General features: G+C 37.8%; 1 protein-coding gene across 7 annotated transcripts; it reads left to right on the forward strand.

Annotated features, from left to right (window-relative positions):
• Positions 1 to 1841: 1841 nt before the first annotated feature.
• LOC129732542 (serine protease inhibitor 28Dc-like) lies at positions 1842 to 12648 on the forward strand. Of its 7 annotated transcripts, XM_055693507.1 has the most exons (4): positions 1842 to 2049; positions 2602 to 2666; positions 10775 to 11228; positions 11331 to 12648. In XM_055693507.1, the coding sequence occupies exons 3-4, from the start codon at positions 10777 to 10779 to the stop codon at positions 12256 to 12258; spliced, it is 1380 nt and encodes a 459-aa protein (XP_055549482.1). In that variant the 5' UTR covers positions 1842 to 2049; positions 2602 to 2666; positions 10775 to 10776; the 3' UTR covers positions 12259 to 12648. The 7 variants fall into 7 exon arrangements, with proteins under 7 accessions (XP_055549482.1, XP_055549475.1, XP_055549478.1 ...); XM_055693500.1 differs by lacking the exon at positions 2602 to 2666 and having other exon boundaries at positions 1842 to 2352; XM_055693503.1 differs by lacking the exon at positions 2602 to 2666 and having other exon boundaries at positions 1842 to 2078.
• Positions 12649 to 13133: the final 485 nt, after the last annotated feature.

Consider the following 13133-nt stretch of genomic DNA (forward strand, 5'->3'; position numbering starts at 1 on the left):
GTGCTCGGAGTATTGGGGCGTATAGTTCTGAGATCGATACTTGGCGGTAAATTGGAAGATGGAGTGTGACGCAGGCGCATGAATTACGAGTTGTACCAGGCATACAAACATGTTGGTATAATGACGGTACTACAGCGGGGCAGGCTTCAGTGGGCTGGACATGTGGCCAGAATGCTTGACGAGAGAGCCGCCGAAACTATATTCAGCAGATAACCAGAAACAGGCCGTCGACTCCATGGTAGGCCTCGCATTTGGTGGATGTTCGCGAAAATGCATGATCTGCTGGTGTACAGGATAACGGCTGCCCAAGACAGAAGAAGTTGGACATATCTAATTCGTACGGCTTCAGGTAAACGGTCCGTCGGCCAACAAAGTAAGTAAAAATAAGAAGAACTGTGGCCAAATGACATTCAACAGCCTAGGCAATCTTTTTCGGCATCTTTTAGGCGAACATTAAACTCGTAATCACTTCTTTTGCGTACATTTTCACTTAGGGAACATCCATAAATGGCGTAGCTTTTTTTTAGGTTTTTTGAACCAACTCCCCTCCCCCATCGTAGCATTTCGTGACAAAGTCATGACCCCCCTCTTCATAATTACGTAGCGTATTTTTCTGCCAATTTCATTATCAAAAACACATAAATGAACAAGAAAAGACAAGAAAGTAAAGTACGGTTAAGAAAGTGAAAATGACTAAACAGGCAAAACAGTGAAAAAAGAACAATTAGAAAAAAATAAAACTTTTTTCTTAGTTTCATTATTTCTACGAAGCTCGGCTTAAACCCTTCCTCCCCCTCGTCACATTCCGCCACAAAACAAATTTTGTGTATATTTTTCTGGGACGATACAATAACTATCTACAACTTTGCTGAACACACCACATTAATCAAAACACATGTTTTGACTCAGATGAAAAAAACTAATTTGTTTTTTAAACTTTTTATATTTAAAATCAAACAACCATCAACGTTTGTGGTTCTCATATAAAAATACAAAATAAGCCTTTTAAGATATTTAATTTTTTAAATTTTCATTCTCTTTTTTTCTCATAATTTTTTTTTTATAATGTGTTTTTTTTTCGGAAACATACAATCTACAACTTTGCCGAAGACGTCACACCGGTCAAACAAACCGGCATGGCTCTAAAAACATTTTTAATCTTCGATACCTTTTTGACATGAAAATTGAGTCAAAAAAAACTTATTACATAAAATGTCATCTCTAGCTCATTGAAAAATCTGTGCGAAGGTTCATACAAAATAAAAAAGATAATTACAAATGTATAATAAATTTGCCCTAGGTTGTATGGAATTGCTCAGTAGAGCGTATTGAGTCGTGTTGATCAATTCCCATACATCGAAAAACAAATCAACCATCAGTTTAGAACCCGATTTACTTAAATGCTGAAAGAAAACAACTCAATGTCGAATAATTAACTAACTATAAATTTAGTTGACTTTAAGGTCAACGACGAAATAGTTGTTGTTCGACGATATTCATCTGCAGATGACGTTGCTAATTGTTACGAAAACATTCACTGATGCTTTCTTAGGTACTGTAAGAAGTTGTATAATTGTTGTAGCTGAAGTAGAGCGTTTTTGTGTTGTTAATGGATGATCTATTCTAAATACCAATAGTACTATGCTGTTCTTCCTCGCTAACGCTAGTTCAATAATTTTTTTTTTCACTAGTCTATTTTTGGAGCATCGAGCTCCAGTCAATAATACTTGTTTCCAAAACATTCTGTTGCGTATGAGTGAACGTCCATTATGTACCATTTTTTATTATTCTGTTTCATATCAGTTCCATCATTCTGTAGAACTTGTAACTTTTACGGTTAAACCCAGTTACGAAGTGTTAGTGAAACTGGAATGAGCTGTTCGTGAGCTTCGTTGCCAGTCTGTCGTGACATTCTGCGGTTGGTAGATGTCCGTTTTTAGTCTATCGCGCGGAGTTTTGTCGTTCCGAGTAGAAAGTTTATCAGTGAACGAGGGTTTCGTTGAACGAAAGAGGAAGACAGTGCGGGTTTTTATTGTTCATATTTGTTATGTGCGTTGATTGATTAAAATTATTTTGCGGTTAACATTGACGGTTCATAAAGGAATCAATCGGAATTTATTGATTGTTAGGGATAGAGTTTATTGCAATAACAAAGCATAAAAGAAAAATGTGATTGAGGCTGAACATTTTAAAGAATTAAGCTATTCGAGTGAATAAAAAATCAAATGAATAAAAAATAGCATTGAAATGGAACTTGGAGAGTTTTTACTCAGAATTTTTTTTGGTTTGTTTTGTTGTGTTGTATGTACACCGAGCCGTTGGCTGCATCTTTTCTGCTCTCAGTACAATTTCGTGAGTCTGTTGCTAATTTAAGTAATTAAAGATGCAAATACTCAAAGAAAAATCGTTTCGAAAAGAGCCAAAGTTTTTTTCTGTTTGTTTTTCGATTTTTTTTTTCGTCAGAGCTATAGAATCAGTTAAATTTTATTCGTATAATGAAATGTGTGTCTTTTTTGAAATTTACTTTTATCTTCAACTTGATTTTCCGGAACTGCGAAACGAAATAACTTTGGATTACACATTGTTCCGCTGTGACCGTAGCTCATTAACCAGTGAGGAAGAGGGCGGTGAAGGCGTTTTGATTGCGATAAAAAATCATCTTCGTTGTAAGTTGATCTCCCTGACGAATTGTTCACGTCTTGAGCAGGTCGCGGTTTGCATAAAGTCGCTACACTACATAATAGCCATTTACATTGCTCCTAAAATACCTTCCGATATGTATTCGACTCATGCTCATGCAGCCAAAAATCTTTCAAGCCGCGCTTCTGTAACCGATATTGTATTGACGTTGGGTGACTTTAATCTTCCTACTTTGATGGCAATTTGGTGGCAATTGAACGACGAAGTTAACGGTTACATTTTTTTAAATATCTCTACCGATTATGAAAAATTTCTTCTTGACACGATGTTTACATGTGGCTTCCATCAAGTCAATTGTTTCGCAAACAGTAATGAAAATCTCTTTGATTTCGCATTCACAAATTCACCAGAGAACCTGGACCTAACTGAACCGCCACAAGCCGATTCAGTTGACAGCGCTTTAACATCCTTCTACAACCAGCTCTACGTAGTTAGTAACGATTTCGTTCCACGGAAAAAGCGATTGTTTAACTCGACTTTGAATCAACCCTGGTAGACCCCTGAGCTACGTCTTTTGCGGAATAAACGTAGAAGAGCACGCCACTGTTTCTTCCTAACGAAATCTGACAGCGACAGACTAAAACTGCACGATTTTTAATCTTTGTACAAAACGGTTCTACAGGCCAAGTACGATAATTATATATCAAGGATCCAGGCTAGGTTTAAACAAGATCCCTCACGCTTTTGGGATTTCGTGAAGAAGCGAAAATCATCTTCTCGCATTCCATCCAACGTATATCTTAACGATGTACAGTCCAGCTCTAATTTGGAAGCAGCAACCCTTTTCGCCTTTTACTTCGAAAGTGTTTTCAGCAAGTCATCACCAGTACCACGTCACAACCGTTTCACCCACATTCTCTCACAAGACACCAACCTTTCCTTTATCCAGTTCACATCGGATGAAGTGAGGATTGCCATCAGCAACCTCGACTCAAAAAAAGGACCCGGAACTGATGGCATTCCTCCGCTGTTCTTGAAAACCTGCTGTGCTGAACTGTTAGCTCCAATTACATCATTGTTCAACCGATCGCTACGTGAAAGGACGTTCCCGGAAATGTGGTAAACTGCATCTGTCACTTCAATTTACAAGTCCAGCAACGTAAATCGAGTAACAAACTACAGAGTGCTGTCTCCATTTTGTGTTGTTTGGGCAAGGTTTTTGAGAAACTTATGCACCATGTGCTGTATACGGCATCAGCACCTCTCATATCCGACAGCCAGCACGGTTTTAGAAGACATCGTTCAACTACAACAAACTTGATGTGCTATGTTACTACACTATCACGGGAAATGGAAATGAGGAGACAAATCGACGCGGTGCACGTTGATTTTGCGAAAGCATTCGATACCGTTCCTCACTACCATGTCATCGAAAAAATGAAGCATATTGGCTTTTCAGAATGGACTTTGGACTAGATTCTGACAGCCGCACCTCACATATTGTAGTCAACTCAGCTCGATCCCGCACATTTTGTATCACGTCTAGCGTGCCCCAAGGTAGTGTTCTTCGACCGCTGTTATTCAACATCTACGTGAATGATCTGTATTTGCTTATATCCGGCGTTCAAACTCTGTTTTGCCGACGATCTGAAGGTACGGTACTTTGGGTAGTTGCGTCTACGGATGACCACACTGCCCTTAAGGAAGACATCAACATTCTACTGATTATATTATATCTTTCACTCGCTTTGCCAATCCAGTTTATCACCAGTACAGTATAAGAGCTGAAGCACTCCAACGTGTCTCGTCTATCTGCGATCTCGGTGTGACTATTGACAAAGACCTCAACTTCTATGTCCATATCGGAATTATGACTGCCAAAGCTTTTTCTGTACTAGGGTTTATTCGTCGTTCAACGCTTCTGAGTTCACGGACATTTTTGCAATAAAGTCACTTTATTGCACGTTAGTCCGCAGTATCCTGAAGTACGCTTCGCCTGTTTGGTCTCCGCATTACCTAGGACAAAACCTCGATGTTGAGCGCGTGCAGAAGAAATTTGTACGGTTTGCGTTACGGCCACTCCCTTGGAACGACCCAGTCGAGCTTCCCCCTTACCCTGATAGGTGTCAACTTATATGTTTGGAGTCGCTGTCAGCCAGACGTGATAAAGTTGCACGTTCCGGGTTTCCGAACCCGACCCGTACCCGACGGGTTTGGGTCGGGATCGGGTTTGAAAATTTTTGGTACGGGTCGGGTTCGGGTTTGGTGAAAAAATAAACTTTCGGGTTCGGGTTTGAAAATGCCGGGTTTAGGTCGGGTTTGGGTAAGAAAACCCGAAACCCGACTATAAAATCTATAAAAACTCGGGTTCGGGTCATGGAAATAAAACTTTCGGGTTCGGGCTTTAACGAAAAAAAAAGTTTCGGGTTCGGGTCGGGCTCGGGTTTCGACGGAAAAAAAAAAATTCGGGTTCGGGTCGGGTACGGGTTTGAAAAACATCAAACCCGACCATCTCTACGCACTAGTAGACTAGTTTTTTAGTTGGTAGAATAAGTTTACAGTCTGTGCGATATTTTTGTCGAAGACGGTGATATTAAATAAATAAATAAATAAGTATGCAGTGCATGCTGTGTATGAGACTTCAACGACGCGTCTACGTAAACACAGTGGAGCAGAAAATTGTGAATCCTTCAACACTAAATGAAAGCGCAGCTTGTTTCTTTTAAAGTGATATAGCTGCTAAACTATCATAGTTAGATTTTTGGTGTCAAAGAACAACTTGTAGAGTAGATTCCAATGTTCAATTGGGCTAACACATTTCAGAGAGAAAATTGCAGTTTAGTTCTAAAAAAAACATTTGATTTCACATTCGTTCCTTTCTAAAGCAGATATTAGACGAAGCAAACATTTGCTATTTTTGGTACGAATTTTATTTGCACAAAATAAAATCCGTACCAAAAATAGCAAATATTTGCTTCGTTTAATACCTGCTTAAGTGCTTCTTATACTCTCTAATTCGACACTATTACACTATTATTAGTACTAGTACGAAATCTTCTCAGCTTTCCAACGATATGAACAGAATTGAACTAGTTATTATACTTGTGAAGCTAGACCTCGTTAAAGGCAAACATAACCGAAAACTGAAAAAAGTGACTAACTCTGCAGTAGTTAAATTTTGGCCATATGCGATTTTTGATGAAGGATTTTTTTTTTATCAAACAAGGTCCTCTATCACCCTTCAAAGGATTTTAAGTGAGCTCCCTAATACCCTGTTTGTGGCGTTGAACAAATTATAAATTGGTCAACTTATGATACATTATCTTGAAACTGGCTTATTGAATCATTCTGACCCATATGAGTAAGTCGGTTTCTTTTAATATTATCTCATATCAGTCTTATTCTGCAAAACTTGAAACTTTTCCGGTTAAACCCAGTTAGGAAGTGTTATTGAAATTGGAACGACTACTTTATGATCGATGCTTTCGTTGCTAGTCTGCCGTGACATTTTGCCGTTGGTGGATGCTTGTTTTTGGTCCATTCCGAATAGAAAGTTCATAAGTGAAAAAAGCTTCCGTTGGATGTAAGAGAAAGACAGTGCTGTTTTTTATTGTGAATATTTCTCATGTATATTATTTAATTAAAATTATTGTGCGGTGAACATTTTTGACGTAGAATTACGTCTTACGGCAACATATACAGGGGACCAATTTCAATACAGGGATCCAATTTCAAAAACCAAAAACATCGAGAGCGTCACGAAAATTGTCCAATTTCAAACGTTTTAAACTTAGTCAGTTTCCAACCGATTTTCGTCATTTTTGCAGTAATCGATTGGAAAATCAACCAAGCACCCGTCAAAATGCAGAAAGTTGTAACCTGATTGTTTGACAGATTGTACTATTGAAAATTGTCGAGCCTTGTCGAAACGCAAAAGTTGACCTCTGATTGGTCGCACAATGCTTCTTTCCCTAACAAGGTCGACATAATATACCTAGTTGGCTCGGAATGCGCGCTTTGTTTTTTATGTATAATTCATTCTATGACTGTACCGATACCGCACGAACGTTGGTTGCTGATCGTGACGAAGAAAGAAAAGCCTGGCTGATCGCGCTGGGCCCGTTGATACTTAAGCACCTATCTATCTGGCGGCTGTTATAGAGTTTTCGGTAGCTGCAGAACTATCGGAAATGGCAGGCAATTCTACTAGAGAAAACTGGAGAACTAGAATCATCGGCGAATGGTTATCCGAAATGATGATAATTGAACAAACTTGCCAGTGTTGTTACTGTTGTAAAATATAATAGCACCTTTGGTGCTCTAAAATTATGTAATTGAAGTAGTTGAGATTTTTCATCATGTGTAACAGACGGAAAACCACAAATTTCAGTATTCGCAAGTCAAGAAAAACTCAACATTGCCTCAAAAATGTGTTGGTGGCCCTGAGAAGGGCTGGTTGTAATTTATACTTGTTCTCGTGCTGGATGGCAGCAGATAACAGAAATGCAGCACTTACGCTATTGCGTCTTCAAACAAAACGGTTATAGTTTGACATCACAGCAGAATTTCCACCCTCATACTCATGTCTACCATAGGCAATATCAAACACGCAACAATCTGCTTCCATGCGACAAGGGGGCGGGAACATTTTCTTCTTCCAAGCCACGTAACACGACACAATACATGTTATTTCGTTCCCTTTATGAGAGCTCTATCGGTCCGGCTCGACAGAATGTTCACAAGAAATCATTTTTGTATATCCGTGTTACAAAACTGAGAAAATCTGGATAAATTGAAAATAAACGCGGGGCTTATCAAAAGATCGCTCTGAGCCAAAATGAATTAGATGTATTTTAGTTAATACGGAATAAAATTTTTCGAACGTTGTGGAATGGTATAACTGGAAATAATTAGGTCACACCTCTTTTTCCAGTTATACCATTCCACAACGTTCGAAAAATTTGTTATGTCAGAGTGGATATCGCACGCTATCTGACCATGAAGCATTTATGCGATAATTGAATGAAAATTGCAATTGCAGCAATCGGCCTTTTTCAAGGCTACTAAATGTATTTGGAAAAGCTTAATGAATGGTTATTAATAAACTGCAACTGAGGTTTGATGCTGCTGCAAATGCACAGCAGTGTTATGTTTATTACGATTTGTTGATACTGTGCATAATAGGCAGTATATACGAAACAAATCCGATTTCAAACAGAAAAGTTCGGCACGTTCTGCTCACGATGCTGAGTCTGTGTTAGAAAATTCACAACACTTCATTAACAAGGATCTTGAAGAAGACGGTTATAGTTTGACATCACAGCAGAATTTTGACCTTCAAACTCATGTAGTAATATACGAAAAGTATACAAAAAATATACCGCTTCACACCATTAAAAAAATCATTCTAATCGTGTGTATTTCCAAAGCTATTGCAAAAAAATTATTGACATAAGACAGGCTGTCGTAATTCTACGTTAACCTTGCAGTCGTATCTTATAAACAACTTCTTCAACTTTTTTAGTATCGGATATAACTATTGCTTCAATTTATTTTTTTCAACTGGACTTCATTTGCAGAAACAAATTTCCAATTATTTACACGAAAAATTGGTATGAACTGTGTACCAAGATAGGATTTACTCTGTTCAAGCTGCTCTTCATAATTATAAAAATAGAGTCAAAGACGAGTGGTTTCGTGATGTCATACGGCATCACCCGTAGGTGAACTGGTTAAACATGACAGTTAGTGTTAGCAAAAGAATGCAATTAGAGGTCTGTGTTGCACTCAAGCTGATTCACCTTCTGATAGTGCCAGTAAATATTTTCTTATTTCAGTGATTCTTATCAAGTAAAACACGAGAAAAGCATGATTATATTAACGTCGCAGCACTAAATCGAAATCGCGACTTTTCGCTGCGACTTTAAATATCCTGGGAAGTAGTGCCCTGAATAGCACATCAGATGCGCTATACAGCGCATTATTTGTGACGCAAGGTATAATGTGCTGCATGAGAGTGAAATCAATTGTCGCCAGTCGACGACTAGAATTTTCAACTAAATGGATAACATGTTTATACAAAAGATGTGTCATTGATGAACCACATTGGTTATCCAGGTTTTAAACTTAATCAAAAGTTGCGCTAATTATGCGCAATGTGATTTCACATCATCTTACTTTTGTGTGTGTTTGCATGCTTTCTGCCGAATTGTAAAAAAATGACAATCAGTTTAAACCCCGATTAGCTTATACTCAATGATTCACTACCAGCTCTATGTCGTATACTTATCAACTCATTATTAATTTAGTTGACTCTTAGGTCAACTATTTCGTTGTTGTTTGACGATATTCATCTGCAGATGACGTCGAGAATGACTAGGAAAACTTTCACGGATGCTTTGATATCGCACTGGAGCATATAGAAGTCACAACAACTGGTTTTGCTTTCGAAGTTTTATCGGTCAGTTGCCGGAGAAGCTTGTTCTGCCTGACGTAATGTTTCATTTATTCCAGTAAACGGATTCTAGTTTGAATACGGATACTTATTTCTTCTCTCACGCTACTAAAACAATTTTGTTTTCACTAGTTTATTATTTGGGAATCGTATTCCATTCAATACTGATTGTTTCCAAATATTTATGATCGGTATGGGTGAGTCCATTCTTTATGGTTCTTTATTATTTTATTTCATATCAGTTCCATTCCGTGAAACATTTAACGTTCAATCCAGCTGCGAAGTGTTAGTGAAACTGGAATGAGCTTTTCATGAACGATGCTTTCGTTGGCAGTCTTCCGTAACATGCTGAGAGTTTCGGATGTTCTTTTGATTCATTCGTGGAGTTTTGAATCTGAAGTTTATCAGTAAACGTGGCCTCCGTTGAACGAAAGTGAAAGATAGTGCGATTTCTTTCATTGTAATAATTACTAGCGTGTGTTGATCGGTTAGTATTCCTCTTTGGATAATGTTGATTGCTTCTGAAGAAATCAATTGAAATTTTTTGACTGTTTGGACAGAATTTATTATATTAACAATACTTAAAGTAATGATGTGATTAAAGTTGAAACATGCTGGTAAATAAATTATACGAGTGAGCATAATCACGGGAAAAATAAACCGAACCGGGAACCGGCACTTGGAGAGTTTCAGCGAAGAAAACATTTTTATGAGGGAAAAAAGAAATTGAATCTTAAAAAATTGACCACTTTTCGAAGAGCCAACGTTTTATTATATTTTTTCGAAATTAAAAAAAAAAAATGAAAACTAAAATCTACAAAATTTTATCGAATAATAAACTTTGAAAAATTGTTGTCTCCGTTACTAAAATTTTTAATTCTGATATTTTCATTGCAATTTTGAATCTATTAGTGGTTTTCCATGCTTTGTCCCGAAAATATGTTACTTATTAATTTATAATTTACTTTAATTCAGAATTGGAATATGAGAAATTGCATAAACTTATGTAAAAAAGTATAAAACTAGATAGAATAAAAGAAGTTCAGATTGGAAAAAAATCGGTATAACTCCTGAGCCGCCTGGGCCTGGGCTAATTTTTTTACATTAAAAATCATTGTTCCGTAACGCATTGTGAAACGATGGGCACGCATGGTACCTTGCGTCTCCATCGAACCACAGAAATCTATGAGTAACTGGGTACAACTTTCGTTCAAGCTACGCATGACTAATTGTAAGCTACTGCAGACCACAAGGTTTGGAACAACCGTTATTTCGACATAATTTGTTTTGGTATTAAAATTCCGGATGTAGTACTGATATGCCCGCGAAAAAAAAAACGTAGACTGCAATTGACGACTACACGGCTTATGGACAGCCCTGTGGGTGAAACAAAAGATGCGTTTGGCTAGTAAGGTACTTTACACGACATGCTGGATGTCATTAGTAGTAAACTTCATGCAGTTTTGCTGCTTAGTGAAAATATTTGAAATTTTCATATTTTATTTTTTATGACCTCTCGAAAGCGTTAAATTCCGGATTATTTCTAACAGGCTTTTTATAGGTTCACAATATTCCGCACAATATGCAATAGCACTGATCGTTGTGCTGTAAAAAATAGTATACGTTCGACATCTAGTTACTCAGAAGAAAAATAACAGACATTTTCTCTTTCACCCTCAGTGATGATGGTTTCGTCAAAAAGTGTCCTCTTCTCGCTGGTTGCAGTTTACATGATCTACCAAGTCTCGGCAGTGGTAACCAAAAGCAAAACAAGTTTCTCGAGCAGGAATGTTACCCAGGATATCAGCCACGCAATTACGAACCTAGCCCGCGATTTATCTGTACAGATTGCCAACAACCGTAGTAAAAGTGATATCATTTCACCTATCAGCATAGGATCCTCTTTGTTATTACTAATGCGGATTACCAGAGGCGACACGAGAAATGAATTATTGAAGCTTCTCCATCTTCTACAGTATCAAAAAAATGATAAGACAATACCTTTGAATTTCCAACAACTGATCACAGAGTTTTTGGAGCTAGATCAACCCAATGCCACCCTAGCAGACTCTCCAACTTGGCGGAATGGTAGTAAATGTATAAGCAGCGAATACGATTATGACGAAGAATATGAGTGAGTATCATTCTAAGCATTCCTAGTTTATTTTAGTGAAAAAAAAAAAAATAGAAGTGTTTTATGTTAATTCGAGTATTCAATATACTTTGCCTGCTTTAGTTACGATGACCCACAAACTGGAGAAGCAAACATTGTGCGTCTTGCGAATGCAGTTTTCGTCCAGAAGGGAATGTTAAATAATGCGGAGCTTGTAAAAAGGATTAAAACCCTTTATCGCAGCACCGTGGAGGATGTGGATTTCAATGGTGCCCCTGATAGAGTTACAAAGCACATCAACAAATGGGTGAACGAAAACACGAACGGTCGTATTTCCCAAATCGTACCGGATAACCTGAGCCGGGAAACAACAATGATAATAGCTAATGCTTTATACTTTAAAGCGTTCTGGGAACAGGTTTTCATCGAAGGGGCCACCAAACCGAAAAAATTCTTCCCCAATGGGGAAAACGAGGAGCCTGTTGAGGCAGATATAATGGCTAACACTGGATGCTTTCCATACTACTTCTCGAAATCGTTGGATGCTGGAATAATGGGCTTCCCATATACAAACCGTAGCACTACTATGTACGTCATTTTGCCGCAAAATTCAAACAGGAACAAACTTCAACAATTGATGGAGAAATTGGATGCTCAAACACTGGACCTGCTGATCTCCAACATGACCATGCGCAGTGCCTCCATTTTGTTTCCAAAAATGCATATCACAAACTCGTTTGATCTGAAAACGTTGCTTCAGAAGATGAATGTAAAGGCAATGTTCAATCCCAAGCGAGGTTCAGTAGACTTTACTCCAATGAACAATTCCTCTAGGATTAGTACCAGCAAATTAAAAGTGAGCGGAGTCATGCACAAGGTAGATTTAGAAGTGAACGAAGCTGGTACCGAGGGAGGCGCAGTGACGATCACGTTGCAGGATCGGATAGCTTCTTCGGTTAATTTCCGGGTTCTCACTCCCTTTTTAGTAGCGATCAGACACGATAACACGAAACTGCTACTATTCTACGGACCGGTGTACGATCCGTCGTAGTAAAGGCTGAAGATTTTATAATATAATTTATAGCAAAAAAAAAATCAAATAAATATCTAATGATCAATAAGTCTAAAATTAAATAGTTTAAAGTGGAAATTGTAACAGATTTTTGTCGTTGAAAGAAATTGAACTTCTTTTTTACTTCGGAATGTTCTGAGTGTTCGTTCCTCAAGTAGGATCTCGATTTACCTAGGTGCCACGTTAACAGTTGATTTGTGTTACTGCCGTTCCACACATATATGTCTCACGTTCTAAATCAAGCAAACGAAAAAAATGATCTTGAAGTTTTACCATACTTTTACACATTGTGAAACATGTAATTATTAGGTTCCATGCAATTTTACTATGTAGTATACTGTTTGAAATAGAACTAGTTGATTATTGTTTGATTTGGCTTTTTTTTCTTAAAAAGTAGACGGTTATATTTAGCACACAACCGCATTATTGATTATTGTCGTAGGACAATGAGAAGTTATCAACCTTTAACACCCAACACAGTGAACAAGAGGGTAGAAAACTAAAATTAACACCTCCTTAATCGTTACTTGCCAAAGTTATTGGTTTCAATTTCATCAGCGCTCCAATGTTATTAGGTCTCGTTGTAAGGACATATTCAGCACATAAACTCCTCATGGCGAGCGCAAATGTTGGCATCGTTTCTGTCTCGTTATGTCATAAATTGAGTTTTATACTCGAGCTATCACCACCATATAGGGTAACGACCCCAGAATTCGCCCACTTTATCCGAGTACCAAAAATTCGCCCACCTATTTTTGTTATTGTTCGCAACAAAGTGTCAGCTCTTAGAACCGTGTTTAAACATAAAAATAGCTGAGATTGAAAATAAATTATTATTTGGCATGATTCAATAA

This window comes from Wyeomyia smithii, chromosome 3 (genome assembly GCF_029784165.1).
Source record: "Wyeomyia smithii strain HCP4-BCI-WySm-NY-G18 chromosome 3, ASM2978416v1, whole genome shotgun sequence".
NCBI lineage: Eukaryota > Metazoa > Arthropoda > Insecta > Diptera > Culicidae > Wyeomyia > Wyeomyia smithii.

What these genes read in the sequence shown, in the direction of transcription:
- LOC129732542 (XM_055693500.1), top strand. Translation starts at nt 2,304, where the DNA reads ATGTACACCGAGCCGTTGGCTGCATCTTTTCTGCTCTCAGTACAATTT. An exon ending in TCTGCTCTCAGTACAATTTC is followed by an intron (nt 2,353 to 10,774) that starts GTGAGTCTGTTG and finishes TTTCACCCTCAG; the next exon opens with TGATGATGGTTTCGTCAAAA. An exon ending in GATTATGACGAAGAATATGA is followed by an intron (nt 11,229 to 11,330) that starts GTGAGTATCATT and finishes TGCCTGCTTTAG; the next exon opens with TTACGATGACCCACAAACTG.